The sequence below is a fragment of the Xyrauchen texanus genome, chromosome 25 (assembly GCF_025860055.1).
Source record: "Xyrauchen texanus isolate HMW12.3.18 chromosome 25, RBS_HiC_50CHRs, whole genome shotgun sequence".
Lineage (NCBI taxonomy): Eukaryota > Metazoa > Chordata > Actinopteri > Cypriniformes > Catostomidae > Xyrauchen > Xyrauchen texanus.
This window is the reverse complement of record NC_068300.1, coordinates 16,368,246-16,392,037: the sequence shown is the minus strand read 5'-3', so window position 1 is coordinate 16,392,037 and position 23,792 is coordinate 16,368,246. Positions and strand designations below refer to the sequence as shown.

The following is a 23,792-nucleotide window of genomic DNA, read 5'->3' as shown; positions in this document are numbered from 1 at the left end:
TGAAATAACTTTTTTTGTTGTTGTTGTTATAATCAACATTATGCCACAAATGTTGTTGATTGACCTTAACTTGTATTGAACTCTGAATATTCCTTTGAGGAAAACTGTTGAAACCTGGTAGAATTTTAGAAATATTTCCAGTCAGAGAGAGAGAGAGAGTTTGGTATTGCATGGTTTTTAATATCACAGTGGTCGGAGGAGGAGGGGCATGTCGGTGGTCCAGCCGAGCAGACGGCAAATCATTTTTTATTTTTTTGTCGCGGGTCGACGAACTTCTGAGGTGAGGTAAAGCAGTCTTTTGAAAGCAGCAGTTTTATCGGACACCAGAATTTGAACAACTATCTTCACCACTTTTTCGGACATGCTTCGTTTGGGATACAGTGAGTAATATTTTTTTGTCTTATTTCCTTCTTTAAACTATTTGTTTCAGGTGAAACGTTTCATCATCTAATAATTAAACTGAGGATTAAGGTTAATTGCGTTGCATCCTTCGGAATTAATATGTTTTTTTTTTTATTTTCTGCTGAAAAATCTGCACACGGAAAGCCTCCTGCTGGCGTCCTGCCAACTCTTTTCATACCAGACATTGCATTTATACTTTCAAGAATGAGCCTATATTTGAAATTCACATACACGAAGTCCTTATATTACATTGTTTTTTTTAAAGAGTTTGTATATGTGGCAAAATTGTATAAACTATTTTCAGTTTCTTTGTTTTCCTTCTTTTTGTAAACCCCTCCTTCCCATATCTGTTTTATGTTGCCAGTATTTTGTCAGTTCTGTAATTTAAGCATAGTTTGTGTGGTTTTGCTCTGCTGAATTAGGGTTAACTCAATTATGTCATCACATTTACTCGCAATGAAAGAGTCCGTTCATCATTGTTATTTTGCAGCATCTAAGCAATAGTAAACAATGACGTTATGCGTTTAATTTCAACAACTTCTGCTTTTTTTAAGGTTCGTCCATGGTCAGTGTAGTTCAGCAGTGTTTTCTTGTAGAATTTCCTCTTAATTCTATACAAAATTAGAAAATCTTGCTTTACCAAATATACAAACATTTAATTGCAGGTAGGGGTGAAACAAAAAACTGATTTTTATTTGTTAGTTTTTTTGTCAGTCAGAGTAAATTGTAGTCTTTTAATGTGGCAAGACACGTCAATGTTTAGTGCTACTTGATTCTTCTTGTTTAGGCACTGTCATTAATTTCAAAGAAAATTACATGGTTTGGGGTTTGGATGTTTCCCTTCTTTGGTGGCCATACTTTGCTTTTCAGTGCAATCCTCAGGCTGTGGTAACAATTTAATTGATCATAATCGTAAAGAGGAAATAATAATTTTCATATGTTTGAATGTAGGTATTTGTTCTGGATAAAACAAGTATTGCTCCTAAAAATTAAGCAACCTTCCCTAAAACTGAAATAATTTCTTTGCTGGCCCTGAGAATACACCACTGCACAACAAATACTGTTGATTTTAAAAATGTATTACTATATGCTAAAATTAACATTAACATAGATTAATAAATGTTTCATAAATATGTCATACATTTTTAAAAATAACAGAGGGGTAATCACTAGTATGCAAACAATAGCAAGGAGCAGCCTGTTTTATTTAAATGAAATTTTACGCACCGGCATTCCAATCTACATATTGTTGTAATCCTACCTCATGATCACACAGTGTGTTTTCATCAGCTGTATGGAAGTCTAAACACTATTAAAGTGTGCAGTATCGGGTCTAGCTTGTTTGGCACCCTGGGTGAAACCCGCTTCAACACGCCCCCAAAGTTGTTGACAGTCATTAGAGTTTGGTGATTATAATATTTAAATAACAGATGCCACATTCTTTTGATGATCTCATTAAAACATGACTTCTTCAGTTATTCCAATTATTTTATTCCTATTCTCATTTCAGTCTGGACTGCCTTCCTTTTACCATGTGGTGAGTGAACAACAAAGTATACAATAATTGTGTTTAGTCACTAGTTTTTCTGTTCATAAACCAAGCAATTGAAAGTCACAGTATTGCGATTGTGTATTTGTGCTTATTTTAGCCTGGGCACAAAACAGCATGGGTGTTGTCATCGAGGCAAGGAACATTACTGTTCAAGCAGGGTCAGATGTCATTTTGCCATGTCACAACCAGCGTACGGTTTGGAGGCAGGATCGCTTGCGGGACCGCCAGCGTGTCGCACACTGGGACCTGATCCGGACCCAACCCGATTACACTGTGGAACGCATTCTAGATATGTTCTCAGGGGGAACCGAGCGCCTGTATAATGACTACAACAAGGGCCGTATTACTATCTCAAAAGATGCCTTCAGTGATGGCAACTTCTCGCTGGTTATTAACAGTAAGTTGATCCTGACTGAGCCATTAATTCACTCTTCTGACATTTAATTCCTCCCATTCATGTATTGTTGTTTTATTTGTGCAGATGTGGACATGAATGATAAAGGTATTTATACCTGCAACCTGCATCACCACTATTGCAAGGTCCACCAGTCGATTAAAATCCAACTCAACATCACCAAATCACGTAAGAAAATAAACTTCTATAATCGATTGTTCAAAATGGTTTTAAAGCTTCTGTTTAAAAATTAGGTGTATAATTTCTGTACCACTAGAGTCACCCAATCGAACTGCTTTCAAACACTCCCCTAATAGGTTATAAACAACTTGTCTCTGTGCCTATGGTTTTTAGCAACACGCTTAGACCAAGACCACTCAGACTGTTTGAACAACTGCAGGTGAGGGGCATTTTCAGAAAGCTGTTTTGAAAACATTGTTTATATTGCTAGTGTCACAGAAATGGAACCAACCAATGGAAGACAGGGGAAGTTTTCTATATACTGTTTGAAACACTGACATTTTTGACATTCCTTTTGGTGGTGCTAGTGGCACAGAAAGTATACATTTCACCCTGTGTCTTCATCATACAATATGTTATCTTTATAATTAGTATTACTTAAATTGTCACTCTCTGCAGCACGAAAGGAGAGACGTGTGTGGGGTGGTGATAAGTCTGTGTTTGTGGTTCTGGTGGGGAAGAGTGTGGTTCTTCCTTGTGTGAACCGTAGACCATTGTGGACGAACAGTCATAGAGACGAAGGCCAGCAGCAGGTCGTTCACTGGGACTGGCAAGCGCCCGGGGTCACCCGTGACCGAGCAGACCGCCTCATTGACATGTACGCCTCTGGAGAAAACCGGCAGTATGGACCACTGTTCCTCCAGCAGAAGATGAACATCTCAACTGATGCATTCTCCATGGGGGATTTCTCTCTAAGTGTACATAACATTCAACCTTCAGATAAAGGCCTGTATTCTTGTCATCTTCACCATCACTACTGTGGTCTTCATGAGAGGCGAATCTTCAGAGTGATTGTTGGTCCATCTGTCCAACCTCCACGTGTCCCTACTGAAGGACCAACCATTCCCTTTTCCCATCCAGTCATACATGCTGATGACCCAAGTGAGAGAATCTGTTTTTTTTTTACATGTATTTAGTCTGTGTTTTTTTGCATCTTTGATTTGCTGAAAAGACCAGGGTCAGGGTTATGGTCCCAGAGACTGCTATAAATGAGATGGGTCAATAGTATACATATGAATGGGAAAAATTGTAACGCCGAATATGGCGACTGTAGGAATGGAAATCCCACCATACAGTTAATAGAGTCAATCTATCTAACCTTTTTGATAGAGACATTGGCAGTGATATTTTATCTAGAATGCATTAGCTAGAACGGGTGATATCCTTAACCCTGGAAATAGTGTTTTATTTTAGCTTGATTCTAATGCTAAATGATCATTTTAATGCTCATGATAAATTATCATTTTAATGCTAAATGATTCTTCTAAAGAAGCACAACTTATGATACATTGTTGTCAGATTTTATTGCTGATTTAAAATACATGGCTTGGTCAAAATTTGTTTTTATTTGGAAATACCAGACACGGTATTTTCCTGTCGACATTCTCGATGTAAATGCTTTCTGCGGGAGACGCTGATTTAAACAGAGATAGTGTGCACAACGCCTAAACCCATGTAGCGCAGGATCATCACCTTATGCAACGTCACAACATTTATTTCTGTGCAGAGTTGCATTAATTTTAGGCCGAGATCTGGTATTGATGACAGGAGAGTTGAACACTCTGTAAAGTCTTCTCGAGCACATCCCTAAGACTTTAAGTGGGGTTAAGATCAGGACTCTGTTGTTGCCAGTTCATGTTTGAAAATGATTCCTCATGCTCTTTGTACCACTCTTTCACAATTTGAGCCAGATGAGTCTTGGCATTGTCGTCCTGGAATATGCCCGTGCCATCAGGGAAGAAAAAATCTATTGATGGGATAACGTGGTCATTCAGTAAATTCAGGTAGTTAGACTTCATTTTATTGCCGCATAACATTGCTGAGCCTAGACCTGACCAACTGAAGTAAACCTAGAACATGCTTTCAGAGGCTTTTACAGTGGGCACTATGCATGACGGTGATGTGCTTCCTTTCTTACCCTGATGCACCCATTGCTTTGAAATAGGGTACATTTGGAAAGGGGCCAATTGAAATGATAAGACCTGGGGCCCAGGACCACTTTACTACAGCCTTGCCAATCATTCAAGATTGTTTTTCTGACCACATTTCTTTCATGAAGCTGATGGTTCACCACTATCCTTCCAGATTTTAATAATGTGTTGGACAGTTCTTATCCCAATTCCAATGATTTCAACAATCTCCTTAGTTGTTTTCATTGCTTGATGCAGGCCAATAATTTGCCCCTTCTGAAACACAGTACCATCTTTTTCATGACCACGGGATACGTCTTCTGACAAGGTTGTTTAAGAAATGCGAAGCTACACATTGCATCAAGGGTAAAAAAAAATTGTTGCCAGCTGAAACATATTGATCACTGCAATAATGATCCAATCATAGGCTCTTAAGTGTCTGCTTACTTAAATCCAAACGGCAACTTTTTTTGTGGCCATGCAGTGTATGTTATTTGGTCGTAATTTTGACAAACCATTTTGATGGTTTTGACAAACCATTTTGATGAGATTTCGGTCTATTCCCATTAAAATAAATAGGAGCTGTACTTGTAAGAAAATAATGAACATGGCTGCCAAGTGACCTGACTTGGGTTAAATGGATATATGGTGTCCCTACCAGGTTGTTTACTGTCCTTAACTAGCACGATTTCTTTGGTCAACCAGCTTCCCCAGCACAGTTTTGCATGACTATGCTTGTTCACTAGATAGATCTGCAAAATCTTTTGTGAGGTAACCTAAGCTTCTTATGGTAACATCTGAAGTAATTTAGTTTAATCTGACTTAATTTACCTGACAAATTAGGTTACACCACCAAAAAAACGTTTGAGTTAATTAGATAAAATATAAATAAATCCTTGTGGATACAAATGCAGGTTACCTCTTTTTTCATGGTGCATGATCTTGAAGAACTCAAATAATTTTTTTTCCGAGAGATAATGCATATTACTATTACATAGTAATACATAAAACTTTCCTCCCTTTTTTTTTTATACATATGTGGGATTGTTGGAGTAATGTTGCCTGATATCTAGTTTATATTTACAGACTTCTTCCTCCCAATTCTTTCCATGTTTACTTTTAATGTAGCTAAATTTTCCTGCTCAGTCGACTGGTCTGCAGTGGGAATATTACAGTAATCTCTCAGTTTTCTTTTTTCTTTTCTTTTCTTTTCAAAAATGGCTTTTTAGTCTGTGTCCAGACTGACTCACACTAGTTATGTTGGCTCTATCCCTATAGTCGTTTCTGTGTTACAAAATTCTAGTAAAAAATAGTTTAGGCGAGGGAATGTTTTCAACAGAAATGCGATGCATAGGTTTTAAAGGAGGTGGGGGAGTTTTTACTGGAAGACCGCTTCATATTTCCTCCACTTAACAATGGCTGAGCTCATTTTATAAACTATTACAGCCCCACAAATGGTCACATCACGCCTTACATTCTCCTGGGCTTTGCAGACTTTATAGTCATTGCTCAGACTGTTTTCGCTATCTTGCAGTGGGCTGTATGCTGACATGAAAAGCCACGTCCGTCCAACATCTGGCTTTCATGGTAACATGAAAGAGCAAACCGGGAGAATGGTCTTTGTTACATACACATCTTCTCATGTCTGTAAGCATTTTTCCTCAGTTCTCTACAAGTAGTACAATATGATTCGGTATCGGTCAACTATATACCTTATAGTTCCCCTTCTGTCGCTCTCTCCACGTTGTGTCGGAGAAGCGACACTAGGGGTCTCTCTCGAGCGCCGATATTCACCTCTGACCTATTGAAAAGGGCCAATGAGAGTTGGCAGTCAGTATTTGCATACCCCGCCCCCGCATACGGGTATTTAAGCGGGGCAAATACGGAAGTTTAGTCAGAAAATTTCTTTGGAGCCGATGGTCTGTCTGCAGTTTGCTGCGAGTTACACGCCATTAAAACGTTCCTGTTTCCTCTGACGATCTGCATGCTGTTGGATCTTGACGGCACACAACAGCGGCTTTCTCTTCTCATTGCACGGCGTGCATTGTTGCCCCTGAGCGCTTCGACAGCGCAGACACACACACACACACTGTGTACTAAAAGAGTAATTTCCCTAAAAGAGTAATTTCTCTAAAAGAGCAAACACAGCGGCGTTGAACGTCCTTTTGAGGACGCGTCTTTTCAAGATGCCCTTCCGCCCCTGTGTCGTTCCTGGATGCGGTAGAAGCCTCTCCGCTTCAGACGGCCACAGGCGCTGTCTCGTGTGTTTGGGCCGCGATCACACCGAGCGGCGTTTGTGGATGGTTCATGTTCTCACTGCGAGAACATGACCATGACCACGTTAGCGGTTGCGGCTTGCTTTCAACAGAAAGCAAGCCACCCTAGCCGCACCCCGCATTGCTCCTTCTTCCCACGGGATTGAGGACGATGCGGTTGGCGCTAGAGGCGATTTGGGGCGGCAGCGGGTGCAGTTTCGCCGGGTAGCCCCCCGCGAACCTCCCATTCCCCGACACACTCGCTGGTCCCCATCCACGCTCGCGGCGATAGCGGCTCGCCTCACGGCCTGGCTGTCTATCCTCCCGAGCCTGAAGCAGATGAGCTCGCCGCTGCATCGGAGAGTGTGGTGTCTGATGCCGAGGACTCCCCTGGACTGCCGCCTTCGGGCCAGCAGGCCCAGGCTGAGGCCGACGCTCAGATGTCCGACATGCTTTCCCGGTCCGCCGTGAGCGTGGGGTTGGATTGGAACCCTCCGTCCTCCCCACAGCCTTCACGGTTGGATGATTGGTTCCTGGGGGCAGTGCGCCGTTCGCGGCCTTGCATCCTCCCGGTCCCGTTTTTCCCGGAGGTGCATGATGAGCTGCCGTCTACGCGGAGAGCCCTGCTCTCTCCACTCTCTCCACCCTCGACGGTGGAGAGCGCCACGGATACGAGGCGATTCCCCAGGTCGATAGGGCAGTTGCGCACCATCTATGCCCTGGTAGCCCTACCTGCTGGCGTGGTCGCCCCGTACTCCCATCCAAGCCCTGTAGGACAAATTCTCGCTCAACGCGAGAGCCTACAGTGCGGCTGGACGCTCTGCCTCTGCCCTGCATGCGATGGCCCTCCTGCAAGTCCACCAGGCCAAAGCTCTCAGAAGCATGCACGGGGTGGACCTGATCCTGATGTGCTGCAGGAACTGCGCTCAGTGACCGACCTCGCCCTGAGAGCGACGAAGGCCACAGCGCAGGCACTCGGACAGACGATGGCCACCCTAGTGGTCCAGGAACGCCATCTTTGGCTCAATCTGGTGGAGATGCATGAGGCCGACAAGAACTGCTTCCTGGACGCACCTGTCTCCCAGATTGGCCTTTTCGGCGACACCGTCGAGGACTTCGCCCAACAGTTCTCCGCGGTGAAGAAGCAGACAGAGGCCATCTCCCATATCATGCTCCGCCGCAGACCTGCCGCTACGGGCCCTGCCTCGTCTGCCCGCCGATCGCGTCCCCCTGCGAAGAAACCAGCTCCTGCTCCACCTCAACCCGGGCCCAGCTCTCAGCCCCAGCGTCGAGCACCCCGCAGGCGGCGCACGCCCCCTGTCTCACGAACCCCCTCTAGGACCTGGAAGGCTCCCAAGCGTTCCTGAGACAGCCGACCCAGAGCCCAAGACGTTAGCTCCGGAGGTGGTAAGACCGCTCCGTCCCCCGGTGGAGTGCCGGGAGGAGAATCCTTTGTTTTTTCATTTGCCACACCCCCTGAAGGGGGCTGTGGTACCCACATTCTCAATAAAAGAGCTATTTCCTTTGCCTCTGGGTCACCTGGCCTGCAAATGCCGTTCTCACGGCAATCTACTTTCAGATTACGACAGTCCCGGTACACCGGACGCGGCGATCCCGCCTGCCTACGACTGCCCCCCGGCCGGCCGGTTCAGACGAGTCCAGAGGACGCCAGCAGAACTCCTCCTCAGTCACGAACCCGCCCCCTGCCGGGTGCGCGGAGCAAGGTAAGTGCTTTGAGTCTATTCTCAGCACCCCAGCCTCAGGCCGCAACGAAGCCGCCCGACGCTGCATTACCTGTTCCGCCCCGCTGCGAGGCCCCGCCGGGTACGTCCAAAATACTCGTCCCTTTGGTGCCCCTAGCGCAGAGCTGGGAAGCGTGGTTTTCACTTCCCAACGCATCACTATTTCACCTTTTCGGCGACACCGTCGAGGACTTCGCCCAACAGTTCTCCGCGGTGAAGAAGCAGACAGAGGCCATCTCCCATATCATGCCCTGCCGCAGACCTGCCGGACCATTCGACTCGGTTACGCAATTCAGTTTGCCCAGCTCCCGCCCCTCTTCAGGGGCGTCCGCTTTTCCGCAGTACACGCGAGCATGCCAGTTCCCTGCGCACGGAAATCGTGACCCACTTAGCCAAGGGCGCGGTAGAGCCCGTCCCTCCAAACGAAATGAGGAAGGGTTTCTACAGCCCTTACTTCATTGTACCCAAGAAAGGCGGCGGCTTATGACCAATCCTGGACCTGCGAGTTTTCAATCGGGCCTTGTTAAAACTCCTGTTCAAAATGCTCACGCAGAGAAATATTCTGGCTGGCGTTCAGCATCTAGATTGGTTCGCTGCGGTAGACCTGAAGGACGCGTACTTCCACGTCTCAATTCTGCCACGACACCGACCCTTCTTACGGTTCGCGTTCGACGGCCAGGCGTTTCAGTACAAAGTCCTCCCCTTCGGCCTGTCTCTGTCCCCTCGCGTCTTCACGAAGGTCGCAGAGGCGGCTCTTGCCCCGCTACGAGTAGCCGGCATCCGCATTCTCAACTACCTCGACAACTGGCTTATCTTAGCACACTCTCGAGAGTTACTATGCACACACAGAGACCAGGTGCTCCGGCACCTCAGCCGCTTGGGGTTTCAGGCCAACTGGGAAAAGAGCAAGCTCACTCCGGTTCAGAGCATCTCTTTTCTCGGGTTGGAGTTAGACTCAGTCTCAATGACAGCACGTCTCACGAGCGAGCGTGCTCAGTCGGTGCTGGATTGCCTTGCTTCCTTCAAGCCAGGCACAGTGGTCCCTCTAAAACTTTTCCAGAGGCTCCTGGGGCATATGGCGTCCTCCGCGGCAGTCGCGCCACTGGGGTTGATGCATATGAGACCACTCCAGCACTGGCTCCAGACTCGAGTCCCGAGACAAGCATGGCACCACGGCACACATCGGGTAAGGATCACCCCCGCCTGCCTCAAAACACTCCGACCCTGGACAGACCTCTGCTTTTTACGGGCAGGAGTGCCCCTGCAGCAGGTGTCCCGACTCGTTCTGGTCACAACCGACGCCTCCCGGTCCGGGTGGGGTGCCGTGTGCAGCGGGCACGCAGCAGCGGGCCGTTGGAAAGGGGCCCCGCTGCGTTGGCACATCAACTGCCTGGAGTTGCTGACCGTCCTTCTTGCTCTCAGGAAGTTCCTCCCGTTAGTTCGGGACAAACACGTCCTCGTGAGATCGGACAGCACCACGGTGGTGGCGTACATAAATTGCCAAGGCGGCGTACGCTCCCGCCACATGTCACAGCTCATGTCACATGTCACAGTCTCCTCCTATGGAGCCAGCAGCAACTCAAGTCTACAGCAGCTACCTGCGTGTCACTCACATCCCCGGCAAGCTCAACGTCGTAGCGGACGTGCTATCACAACATCGCCTGCCCGGCGGGGAGTGGTGGCTTCACCCCCAGTTGGTCCAGCTGATTTGGGAACGGTTTGGCAAGGCCCAGGTAGACCTGTTCGCCTCCCAGGAAACCTCCCACTGCCCGCTCTGGTACGCCCTAACAGAGGCTCCCCTCGGGACAGACGCGCTGGCACACAGCTAGCCCTCGGGGCTGCGCAAGTACGCATTTCCCCCAGTTAGCCTTCTTGCACCAGTGCTGTGCAAGGTCAGGGAGGAACGAGGAGCAAGTCACGCTAGTGGCCCCCTACTGGCCCACTCGGACTTGGTCTCGGAACTCAGGCTTCTCGCGACAGCTCCTCCCTGGCGAATTCCCCTGAGAAAGGACCTCCTCTCTCAGGGACGGGGCACGCTCTGGCACCCGCGTCCAGACTTCTGGAACCTCCACGTCTGGTCCCTGGACGGGATGCGGAAGAGCTAGCCGGCTTACCGGCGAACGTTGTGAATACAATCAACCAAGCCAGAGCCCCCTCTACCAGGCACCTTTACGCCCTAAAGTGGCACTTGTTCGCAGATTGGTGTTCTTCCCGAACTGAAGACCCGCAGAGATGCGCGATCAAGTCAGTGCTCCTGTTCCTACAGGAGAGGCTGGACAGGAGGCTGTCCCCGTCCACCCTCAAGGTGTATGTTGCCGCCATTGCCGCCCACCACGACCCTGTAGACGGCAAGTCTTTGGGTAAGCACGACCTGATCCTCAGGTTCCTGAGAGGCGCCCAGAGGTTGAATCCCTCCCGGCCAGGCCTAGTTCCCTCCTGGGATCTCTCGGTAGTCTTGGCAGGACTCCAGAGACCTCCCTTCGAGCCGCTTGAATCAATTGGACTCAGGGCCCTCTCTCATAAGACGGCCCTGCTGATCGCGCTCGCCTCTATCAAGAGGGTCGGGGACCTGCAAGCGTTCTCTGTCTGCGACACTTGCCTGGAGTTCGGTCCGGCGGATACGTCTGTGATCCTAAGACCGCGACCGGGCTATGTGCCCAAGGTTCCTACCACACCATTCCGAGATTAGGTAGTGAACCTGCAAGCGCTGCCCCGGGAGGAGGCAGACCCAGCCCTTTCGTTGCTATGTCCAGTGCGCACCCTGCGCATTTACCTGGACCGCACACAGAGCACCAGACGCTCTGAGCAGCTCTTTGTCTGCTTTGGGGGACGGCAGAATGGGAATGCCGTCTCCAAACAGAGGCTCGCCCACTGGGTTGTTGACGCCATCACACTGGCTTATCACACCCAGGCCGTGCCCCTACCCTTGCGGGTCTGAGCTCACTCAACAAGGGGTGTTGCGTCCTCGTGGGCACTGGCCAAGGGCACCTCCCTAGCAGACATCTGTAGACCCGCAGGTTGGGCAACACCCAACACCTTCGCGAGGTTTTACAACCTCCGCGTTGAGTCTGTTCCGTCTCGTGTTTTGTCAGGTCCGAGCCCGTAGAATTCGGTAACACGTAGACTGACCGGCCGGGTGGATCGCTTGCGCCCAGTGCCCTTTTCCTGACATCAAGTTTAAGTAGTGCGCCTTTTTTCCCAGGGCGCCCCACTCCGAGTCGGGACCCTGGTCGATTCCTCCCCGGCCCTCTGGGTCCGCGGTTCAGCGGAGGAATGCGCCGACCCAAGCCACTGTGGGTATCCTGATGGCTACCCTGTACTGGTATAGGTGCTCCACAGGTAAGGCCTCCTGCTCGGACTCCCCCTGTGTGTAATTCCACGGTTCTGTCCCCTTACGAGCGGACCCCGTGTCTCCCTTAGGCAGTTACAGCTGCCCGGTCGCCGTGCTGTAGCAACTCCCCTTGCGAGGCTGGATCTACCACCGCACCATACTTTCCTCACGAGCCCTAAGACGGCCGTGTGACGTGTCTACCACTTTTCCTCCCCAAGAAAAAGGGCAGGTGTTGTCTCCGCGAGGGTCTGGGTAAGACCCCTTCCCTATATGCGTGTAAGGGCCCCGGCCGTGATTGCTCTATGCGAGAAACATAGAGAGAAAAGAGGCCCAGCCAGGCTGGCCCGTTCCCATGTTGGCAAACATCGCCTTGTTCCCCTCTCAGGGTAACCAGAAGGATCCCGATGTTCGTATGGGGCATTGGGGAAGGGTACGTGCAGCCAGGTACAGATGATGCGCGGCACTGGATGAATCCCTGCCCGCCTCTGTATCGGCAGTTCACGTACACGGTTCAGCACATGGCAAGATTGGAGTGTCGCTAGTGTCGCTTCTCCGACACAACGTGGAGAGAGCGACAGAAGGGGAACGTTTGGTTACGTATGTAACCTCCGTTCCCCGAGGGAGGGAACGACACGTTGTGTCTTTCCTCTGCCATGTCGCTGAACCGAGCCACTGTTGTGGCCGGACCATTTCCGGCTCCTCAGAAAAATCCTGACTAAACTTCCGTATTTGCCCAGCTTAAATACCCGTATGCGGGGGCGGGGTATGCAAATACTGACTGCCAACTCTCATTGGCCCTTTTCAATAGGTCAGAGGTGAATATCGGTGCTCAAGAGAGACCCCTAGTGTCGCTTCTCCGACACAACGTGTCGTTCCCTCCCTCGGGGAACGGAGGTTACATACATAACCAAACGATTTAGTGTATTGCCTGAATTTGACCTGCTTGTAAGTCTTACATTTGAGAAGCATCTTTTAAAGGTTAATAGCACAAAACTTTAACTGATTTCTAATTTTGAAGTAGGAGATTTTTCTGGTCTTGGCTTGGAAAAAATGAAAAGTAAATTTCAGTAGTAAATAAAATATTTTATTTTTTCGAGTTTAAAAACCTATATAACACACAAACCTATCAAAAGAGTTCAAGAATCATTGCTGTGGCTTAGCCATTTGAGCCAACATATTGATATATGACACAAATCCAAATTTAAATCCAACTCATGCTGTATTCTGATCCTTCTTTTTCCACCATTTCTTGTCCTCTCCCGACTGTTCTATTAATATTTAAGAAAAAGTCTAAGAAAATGTTGATCTCTTTTTTGAGAAGGTGTTTTACTATGATATTTTTGTGTTAATAATAAATAATTGTGGTGGTTGTGTATGGTCGAGCGCCATGGTCGAGATCATGAGATGGGAATGGTAAGGATCATCACCTGTGATTGTCTCTAACAGCTGTTTGTCATTGCAGTGAGAGTTGGAGACAGATTTAAGAGCAAGACAGACAACAGTGAGAGGAGAAAGAGAGCGACACATGCAACCGTCTTCGTGTTTTATACTGGAAAGCACATTTTGAGTTATGCTTAAACTGAAGAGTGTAGAAATAAAAAGCTTTACATTGGATTGTTTGCCCATCTCCCGTTTACTCTTTGGTAGAGAGTTACAAACCTGCCAGAGTCTTGTCACACTGGTGCCGAAACCCAGTACCCCTACTCGAGCTGCGTGCAGAGCAGGAACAGCGCTTCATCTCGCTCCTCCGGGCCCAAGCGGAAGACTGGCAGGTGCTTTGGAGTTTGCTGCCCTGGGAGGAGGCTGCTGCCGCAACCCCGGACCCCTCATCTTCCCTGCTCCATGTTCCGCTGGTCAAGATGGGCCCCCAAGATGACCTGGAGACATTCTTGGAGCTCTTTTAGTGGATGGCGGGGGCATGTGCTTGCCCAAGCACCCAGTGGGCGGTCCGCTTGATCCCACTGTTGTCTGGGGATGCCCAACGTGCAGCAGCTACAAGTGCAGAACCTCCACAATTTGAGGAAAGCCATCTTGCAACGGGTAGGCTAGACTCTAGAGCAACAGTGACAAAGTTTCTGCTTGCTGACCCTTGGCAAGCATGGGCGTTTGACTTGCCCAGCAGCTCCAGGATGCCTGCCAACATTGGTTGCAGTCAGAGCAGCGCAAATTCGGCACTTTAATCGACATGGTGCAGTTTATCGGCTGGCTTCCGGCAGGGATGGCGGAGTGTGTCCAGTGCCACCACCCGGTGTTGCTCCACACGGCCAGCTGGCAGAGGAACACATGGTGGTGTATTTGGAAGCCAGCGAGCCCCGAGACCCTTCTCCTCCCTCTCTCTCTCTCTCTCTCTCTCTCTCTCTCTCTCTATCTATCTATCTATCTCCTGTCTCCCCTCCTTCTCTTCCTTCCCCTTCCTCCCATCCTGTTCCTCCTCCCCAGAAATGGGGGGTTCCCCCTCCCATAGCGGCTCCCAGGCTTCGGGGGCTGCACCACCTGCTGGTTTCCCCTGTCTGTCTCCGCTCTTACTCCCAGGTTGGTGAATCCACTGTTGCAGGCATGGGCATGAAGACTGGGCCAGTTTGCGGGAGCTGCGGGGAGCTTGGAAATTTCCAGGACTTGAGGTTGAGGACTTCCTCTCCAGAAATGGGGGGTACTGAGCAGGCCAGATGGCTCCCTGGCCTGAGTCGGGTGGTGGGGGTGTGGTTGAGTGCCGGTTTGTGAATGGAGAGCGAGATCTGGTGATGAGAGCGATAAGGATCATCATCTGTCAATGACTGTCTCTAACAGACGTTTGTCATTGTAGTAAGAGTTGGAGACAGATTTAAGAGCAAGCCAGACACCAGTGAGGGGAAAGAGAGAGCGATGCAAGCAACCGTCTTCATGAGTTATGCTGGAAAGCACATTCTGATTTATGTTTAAAATGAAGAATATAGAAATAAAAAGCTTTATGTTGGATTGTTTGCCCGACTTCCGCGTCCTCCTTGGTAGAGTGTTACGAGCCTGCCACAGTCTTGTCACAATAATATACACTGTAGTATTGCAAGGTTTAGCAGCGTGTGTGACTCTTTAAATTCTACTGTTCATTGCAATTACCAACTCATGAAATAATTATAATGAAATGCTTCTATCTTTGTGATGCTAAGCTTCAGCACTTCAGAAAACAAAATATTTTAATCAAGCAATCCAAAGTACTTACAACAGCATTTAATGAGTTTATCTGGTTTATTTTGGCAATAAAATACAATCCCAAAGACTGTGGCACTCTCAGTGTTGTTGTGTGGCAGTAAATAAGGGGAAAATGTCTCCATACAGACAGACCAAGCAGTGTTTTTTCACTCCGCCTACACTATCGTTTCCCATTCTGGAGGCTTGTGTTTTTTTTCCTAAATTTTTTCTCCATGATGCATGACATCAGGTCTGGAACTCATTACGCCTGTTTTGGCCATTCAGACATGGAACCCTGTTAGTCTACCAGGCCTGGATGAAAGGGGAAAACAAAAGTTTTTTGCTCACATGTAAAGGGGGCTAGTGACACTGGCAGTTTAATCTATCTGTCTGTCTGTCTGTCCATATATACAGGTCCTTCTCAAAAAATTAGCATATTGTGATAAAGGTCATTATTTTCCATAATGTAATGATAAAAATTAAACTTTCATATATTTTAGATTCATTGCACACCAACTGAAATATTTCAGGTCTTTTATTGTTTTAATACTGATGATTTTGGCATACAGCTCATGAAAACCCAAAATTCCTATCTCAAATAATTAGCATATTTCATCCGACTAATAAAAGAAGTGTTTTTAATACCAAAAAAAAAGTCAACCTTCAAATAATTATGTTCAGTTATGCACTCAATACTTGATCAGGAATCCTTTTGCAGAAATGACTGCTTCAATGCGGCGTGGCATGGAGGCAATCAGCCTGTGGCACTGCTGAGGTGTTATGGAGGCCTAGGATGCTTCGATAGCGGCCTTAAGCTCATCCAGAGTGTTGGGTCTTGCGTCTCTCAACTTTCTCTTCACAATATCCCACAGATTCTCTATGGGGTTCAGGTCAGGAGAGTTGGCAGGCCAATTGAGCACAGTAATACCATGGTCAGTAAACCATTTACCAGTGGTTTTGGCACTGTGAGCAGGTGCCAGGTCGTGCTGAAAAATGAAATCTTCATCTCCATAAAGCTTTTCAGAAGATGGAAGCATGAAGTGCTCCAAAATCTCCTGATAGCTAGCTGCATTGACCCTGCCCTTGATAAAACACAGTGGACCAACACTAGCAACTGACATGGCACCCCAGACCGTCACTGACTGTGGGTACTTGACACTGGACTTCAGGCATTTTGGCATTTCCTTCTCCCCAGTCTTCCTCCAGACTCTGGCACCTTGATTTCCGAATGACATGCAAAATTTGCTTTCATCCGAAAAAAGTACTTTGGACCACTGAGCAACAGTCCAGTGCTGCTTCTCTGTAGCCCAGGTCAGGCGCTTCTGCCGCTGTTTCTGGTTCAAAAGTGGCTTGACCTGGGGAATGCGGGGATGTTTCTACTCCAGACTCAGTCCACTGCTTCCGCAGGTCCCCCAAGGTCTGGAATCGGTCCTTCTCCACAGTCTTCCTCAGGGTCCGGTCACCTCTTCTCGTTGTGCAGCATTTTTTGCCACACTTTTGCCTTCCCACAGACTTCCCACTGAGGTGCCTTGATACAGCACTCTGGGAACAGCCTATTTATTCAGAAATTTCTTTCTGTGTCTTACCCTCTTGCTTGAGGGTGTCAATGATGGCCTTCTGGACAGCAGTCAGGTCGGCAGTCTTACCCATGATTGCGGTTTTGAGTAATGAAACAGGCTGGGAGTTTTTAAAAGCCTCAGGAATCTTTTGCAGGTGTTTAGAGTTAATTAGTTGATTCAGATGATTAGGTTAATAGCTTGTTTAGAGACCCTTTTCATGATATGCTAATTTTTTGAGATAGGAATTTTGGGTTTTCATGAGCTGTATGCCAAAATCATCAGTATTAAAACAATGAAAGACCTGAAATATTTCAGTTGGTGTGCAATGAATCTAAAATATATGAAAGTTTAATTTTTATCATTACATTATGGAAAATAATGACCTTTATCACAATATGCTAATTTTTTGAGAAGGACCTGTATATATATATATATATATATATATATATATACAGTATATAGTATATTCTCTGCTTTACATTCTGGCATATTTGGAACAACATGAAGTAAATAAATATTTGAGGCCAAAAATGTAAGGGCTCTCACTTATTTGATCTTATAGTATGTGTCTTTCTTGGTGTGCAGATACCAACTTGGTTGAAGCACCTCACATCCTCAGTGTAATTCTGCCTGAGAATCAAACTCACCTCCTGCACCAAGTGGGCTACATCCTGGCAATCTTCCTGGTGCTTCTCCTCATGCTCATAGGAATCATAATGACCACTAGGCATTGTAGAAAGAAAGGTAGTCATAAACTTGCATGCTGGTCACAGTACACCTATCACATCACATTATTTGTATTAAATTGGTGCTTTTGAAATTATGCTTGCATCGTATTGACTGTCATTTAACATTTTAATAAATATCTGTTTCAGGGCCTGTGTTTGAGGTTCGGAGGTATGAGTGGTAAGGATTACAAATGCACTATTATTAAGTTATTTACCATTTGAGTGGTGGTGGTGTAGTGGGCTAAAGCACATAACTGGTAATCAGAAAGTCGCTGGTTCGATCCCCATAGCCACCACCATTGTGTCCTTGACCAAGGCACTTAACTCCAGGTTGCTCCGGGGGGATTGTCCCTGAAATAAGTGCACTGTAGACCAAGCTTTGGATAAAAGCGTCTGCCAAATGCATAAATGTAAATTTGAGTCAGTTTGGTTTCAAAATGTCTGATTCAGTGTACAGGTCCACAGAAATCATTTTACACAAAATAATACACATAAATAATACATGAAACATTATTATATTTTTTTACTTAGCAGGGATCGAAGGGCATCAATTAAGCTAGATGCCACAGAACTGCAACCCTACAATCAAGAATGCTTGCATCTGGGTAAGACATACATACATTAAAAATGTAATTCTTAAAAAATAAATTACTCAGATCACAGCAGATAGATGGAATCCTTAAAAACCACCTTATGACTTTTTGTTTTGGCATATGATAGGTGTGCTACAGGGATTTTCCAGAGATATACTTTTTTCTTTTTTTTTTATTGGGTGCTTTGCCAGAATCAAGATGGTCATTTTCATCAGTTTCTATTGAATTCTTCTCTTTAGACTACAAGAATAACATAATGAAAGAAAGGGCGGAGGCAAACAACTATCCCTCTCCATAGGTAATTGATCTCAACAGAGGTAATGGAGTCTTAATTACCCATAATTTCTGTTTTTTTCCTAATAATTTCTGACCAGCAGATGGAATGTAATATATGTTATTTAATATACCCTTTCTATGTCTCTCTTTCACCTAAAGAAATGGAAAGAATATCATGGAAGTGATTCATGTTGAGCTGCTGGCTGGTCCAGAGCATGCTGAATGAGAAGAGATTCAAATACTTTACAATAAGAGGAGCTTTACATTTACTTTACATTGAGAACCCAAACTGTATTTCTGTCTTTTTGCTTCAGCATAATTACTGCTTATTGATCTGAAACATGTATCTTATTTTGTAATACTACAATTCAGTTAATATTGGTAAATAATTTGAAGTTAAATCTTTTTTTGAGGGTGCAACAGTGATTTCACTATGGTACACTGTTGAATTAAGGTTACACATACTTATTAATGTTTTAAGGCCAATATGCTGAATTAAGCATTTGTAGTACTCTTGTGCTGTTTTCTGTGTGGTAGAAGCCACTGTATATGTTAATCTGACCATGTTAAAACGGTACTTACCAGAAGAAGTGCACTGAATGGAAATATCTTATAAAACTCAGGAAGTAAACAAATAGCTGTGGTTTCAGCACTAAGCAGCGAAAGATGGTACACAAATTAACCTCATCGTCCTTATGGCAATTAAATATCTGTACTCTTCTGGTAAGTATGTGTATCTATATAGTACTTGTTTTATGGATTTGTAGTCCTACTTGACCAGGACTGCTTTGGTCCTGTCTGTTTTCAGTCCCTGTTTTACAGCATTATGTACATGGCACAGAGCAGTTCATTTGGTTTTGCAATATGAGCAAGACCCATGTATCTTTTTTCATCGTTATATATATTTTTAATCTATTTCTTTGGTCAGTAAATCTAATTTACACAGGTTAGGAAGCGTTTGTGCAAGTGTAACAGGATTATGTATAGGAAAACCCACAAATCCAATGATTTGAAAAGCAGTAGGTTTGATTCAATCTGGAGTGTATATTTACCATTAGAGTGGCTGTACATGGTCATGTTGGTAGAGGAACAGTGTACAAATATAATAAAGTTTATTCTGTGTAAAAGCTGTGTCCTTTTTAAACAATTTAGCTCCATTGTCTCCCTTCTAAGTAACAAGCATGTTCCACCCACTGTTCTCAGATTCTGTTATCAGGCAATGACTCTCTTTTTGCATGTCCATTTTTTTCCATTTAAGGAAGCTAAAAGGAAATTTTAGGATTTTTATAATATTTTAGTGAATGTTATACTAACATACAGTTTTTTTTTTTTTTTTTACAATAATTTGTGTAAATGTATACCATAATTGACATTCATGAAGCAATATTTAATTGATGTAAGAAATGCAGTGTAGAGTTTGAATATGCTATATAGAGAAATGTTACTTTTTGTATTCAAGATTGTACACTACAACAATTGTAGAACAAAACACTTTGAAATAAACTGTTTAACTCCATTAGGAAATTAAAAGTGGATTTGAAGGAAGAAAGAAAGATTTGATTTATTTTATGAAATCTTATATTTTTATTTCATTTTATACTTTAATTATTGCTGATTAAAAGAAAAAGAAAGAAAGATTGATTTATTTTATAAAATCTTAAACTACCGGTCAAAAGTTTAGGGTCACTTACTCATTCTTTATTATTATTTTAGAATAATAGTAAAATAATCAAAACTATGGAATAACAGAAATGGAACTATGTGAATTATGTTCTGACTAAAATAATAATAATAATAATAATAATAATAATAATAATAATAATAATATGTTTTAGCACCTTAAAAGTATTGCCTAGAATTTGCATACATGTGCTCTTGACATTTTCTCAACCAACTTCTTGAGGTATCACCCTGGGATGCTTTTTAAACAGCATTGAAGGAGTTCCCATCTATGTTGGGCACTTATTGGCTGCTATTCTTTATTAATCTATTTCAAAGTAATTTTAAAAATACATTTTAGTTTTATAATGAGATAAATTAATATGTTGGCACAATTATATTTTTGACTACAAAACTAATTTCAAACATTAAGCATACACCTTCAGATCAAAAGATTTTTAAGATAATGAGAAACATTTAATTCAAGTGACCCCAAACCTTTGAATGGCAGTGTATACTTTTAGTTTATTATTCGATTTTAAATTGTTATACCTTATTTTCCTTTTATACTTTTTACTGTTGTTATTGACTATTGAAAGAAAGAAAGAAAGAAAGAAAGAAAGAAAGAAAGAAAGAAAGAAAGAAAGAAAAGGAAAATTGTATAAACCATAAAGAACAGAAATGCAAATGTTTTACTTGCATAAGGACATTAAAATTAGGGCTACAGTGAGTGACTATTGCAGGCTAAGGCTGCCGCTAGAGGTCAGCCTGCCTCTACGAGAAAACTGGAATAGGAAAACATCTTCTGAACTCAAGCTCATAAGGATGTGAACCGTCCCTTCCTGTTTTACTGGCGATCAGAATCATTGACGCCGTGATATAGACGCGCAAGCCTAGATTATGTCTGGAACAGCTTACTCCGTCCAAGAGCAGCTTTTTTGTTTTCCTACGTGAAACCGGCAATCAGCAATGTCGCCTTATAGAGCATATATGTCACTTGACGAGTTCTAGTCTACAAATATATTTTTATATCGCGCGGCTGCAACCCTTGCTCCTTCTTCTGTCAATGATTGTCCTACCCATATAAGCCTTCTCATGGCGGAGACCAAAATTATATACCATATCGACGAAGAAGAAACCCCGTATTTAGTGAAACTGACGGGTTCTCCGGAAAAAGTAACGTTGGCAGATTTTAAAAATGTACTCAACAACCGCCCGATTAATAGTTACAAATTCTTTTTCAAATCTATGGATCAGGATTTCGGGTAAGTATAGAAAATTATGATTTGCTCGTATTATAGTCTGTGCTATTATTAAACTAAAACGATCACACCCATTGTCGACCCAGCGTTATGGTTGTCTATACGCCTTATAAACGCTGTCAATCCTGTAACGCGCTTCTATCGTTTGATTGTTCTTTGTGACGTTGCTACATTGTTACATTGTCGCTGGCACCTGCTTTGAACCCGTGTTCTAATGTGCGCGTGCCAGCGCGGGTGTGTGCGTACTCGATTCAGAACCCACCAGCAGCACACGTGCACTGCAACAGAGCTAATTTTGTCAACTCCAGTCGTGCACTTCAAGTTGTACACATGGTGCAAATATATCATGAGTGTTCATAATAGCCTACAGTGTCGTGTGTTGTAACCACGTTTGACATGGACATTACCCTTAAGTTTGAAGCCTTCAGAGGCTGTTACTGTCATTATGACAGAAAAATATAAACATTACATGACAAAGTGATGAAAAAAGTGATATAAACATAAACCTTATAGAACCGCGCTAATATTTAAGGGATGGGGGCATAATTACAATAAAATAATGAGTTTCAATATTGTCCATACGCTTTCATGTATAAAAAAGCGAGTCTACATATCTATTCACTTCAGTAAAATGCTTAACAGCAGATCTACACACCAACATAGAGGTAAAAAGCAGGAGTTTATATTAAAAATGTCTTCACAGTATTTTATACAGATCTAGTAATCTGCTTAAATTGGCAAAAATAACCAATCAAACTATTACCTCAGAAACATAATGCAAAAAGCATAACTTATTGAAGACTCGTGTGCTGATAAATAACTCTCAATTTGTGTGTTCCTCATCTCTAGATTATTCATTTAGATTAACATAAATGCCGATAAAAAACATGGATAAGAGAGCATTGTTGAAAGCATCTTTGTAGAAATGCTGCATTGATTAGACTGTCTGACTGACGGCCTATTTTGTAAGGGTTGATTCGGCTCATGAAACTCACCTGTGATTGGCTGGATGGTCACTCAATCAGCTCAAAGTAACAAAACGCAAAGAAAACTATACAAATCCACCATTTGGACTTTGAATGGGTTTAGCTTGAAAAGAGCTACACACAAAAATCACCTTTTTAAAGAGTGTGGGGACATGTCACCAACGTCCCCCGTGGCTGCTATGCCCTTGAGTTCACCCAATAATGGAAATTCTATAATTTACGTGGTTCCAAACCTGTATGACATTCTTCTTGCGTGAAACACGAAAGGACATATTTAACAGAATGTCCGGTAAGCTGTTTTACCTACTGTGAAAGTAGATGGTGACCAGGGGCTGTCAAGCTCCACAAAGGACAGAAAAGCACCATGAAGGTATACAAAAGTAGTCCGTATAAATCATGTGCTATATTCCAAAGCTTTGCATGAGGAAAGGACAGAAAGTTAAGTCGTTATTCACTGAAAATATGGCCTTGTTGCTTGACAGCCGTGGTCTCCATTAATTTTCATTGTATGGATAAAAAATTGGACTTTCTGCTATAAATAACTCCTTTTGTTTTTCACTGAAGAAAGAAAGTCCATTGGGTTTCGAAGACAAGAGTGAGTAAATAATTGCAGTTTTTATTTATTTATTTATTTATTTATTTATTTTTGCGTGGCCTATTCCTTTAAGTTAAATTGAAGTCCCTTACATTGTATGCTTAACGAGACAGAATTAGACCGATTGCATTGAATTTGTGCAATATTAGTCAGCTGTGTTTGAATACATTGACCAGTACTGACCAGATCAAATTGAATTGAATTTCACAAACAAATATCAAACCTAGCCTCTAAATTAAATAAATATATTAAACAACTGAGGCCCTAATATGTTCAGACTAAAAACTTTTGGAAACAAATTAGTCCTTTTCTGTAACTTAAAAATCACCCATAATAGTCTTCCGTATAAAAACTTAGGTTAGTCGAGGGAACTGTGAAAGACTGTGAACAAGGCAGCAGCTGTCATGCAGAACTGTCACTTTCTAATCAACCAATTCATTGTCAAATATTTCAAAACAGGCTGTCAGATAATGTAAATTGAGCAGCTGTCTGATCAGTGATCTATTATTCTGTTATTACAAAACATTATTTATGTTAAAATAACTGAGAATGTTACTCATGTGGTGTTTTCAGATGTTTGTCAATGTAACAGAATAGTCAATATTCTAACATTAAAGCTTTCTTACAGTAAAATAGTGGCTTATTCTTCTAGAAATGATCTTAAATGAAAACAATTTACATTACAGTATCATATTATATTATAATAACATAGTACTTGTTATTATAATTACTTAAAAAAGCAACAAGAAAATTAGTGAGTAATTAAAAGCTTATTTGTATTTATCAGTAGTTAGTAGTAGTTTGTTTTTTAATTATGATTGCTTCGAGAACCAATAACACCTCTTTATGCTGGTAAATAAACAATGTTCTGGCTGGGATAATACATTTTTCATAAGTCATTTGAAGTGACTAAAGTTGTATATTGCATTTTCTGTCTGTCTAGTTCCATGTTTTTGTTTGTGTCCTATGCAAAACATTGCAATTTTCACAAATTATTTAAAGTGATAATGTTCTGCTGTTGTTTCTGAATATTATTAAGTCTTGGATGCATGGATGTGTTTGGCCTAGCCTTCCAAATATAAAGTCAGCTCACAGGTCAGTGTGTCTCTGAATCACTAATTTAGGTACTAAAATGACTGTCAC

The 23,792-nt window shown here is 43.8% G+C and overlaps 2 protein-coding genes across 4 annotated transcripts in view; both read left to right on the top strand.

Moving 5' to 3' along the window:
* The first annotated feature begins 205 nt into the window (after positions 1–205).
* LOC127619235 (matrix remodeling-associated protein 8-like) lies at positions 206–19,675 on the top strand. Of its 3 annotated transcripts, none has more exons than XM_052092064.1 (10): positions 206–380; positions 1,913–1,939; positions 2,052–2,351; positions 2,436–2,537; positions 2,988–3,470; positions 17,136–17,294; positions 17,426–17,456; positions 17,813–17,883; positions 18,111–18,188; positions 18,307–19,675. In XM_052092064.1, exons 1-9 carry the CDS (start codon positions 362–364, stop codon positions 18,167–18,169), a joined length of 1,251 nt encoding a protein of 416 aa, XP_051948024.1. In that variant the 5' UTR covers positions 206–361; the 3' UTR covers positions 18,170–18,188; positions 18,307–19,675. The 3 variants fall into 3 exon arrangements, with proteins under 3 accessions (XP_051948024.1, XP_051948023.1, XP_051948022.1); XM_052092063.1 differs by having other exon boundaries at positions 17,810–17,883; positions 18,111–18,169; XM_052092062.1 differs by having other exon boundaries at positions 17,810–17,883.
* A 986-nt stretch (positions 19,676–20,661) lies between these two features.
* The window catches only part of LOC127619234 (segment polarity protein dishevelled homolog DVL-1-like), a 43,043-nt gene continuing 39,912 nt past the window's right edge, over positions 20,662–23,792 (top strand). Inside the window, exon 1 of the mRNA XM_052092061.1 lies at positions 20,662–21,071. Coding sequence (XP_051948021.1) covers positions 20,902–21,071 — 170 coding nt within the window. The 5' untranslated portion in view covers positions 20,662–20,901. The remainder of the gene's footprint in view (positions 21,072–23,792) is intronic.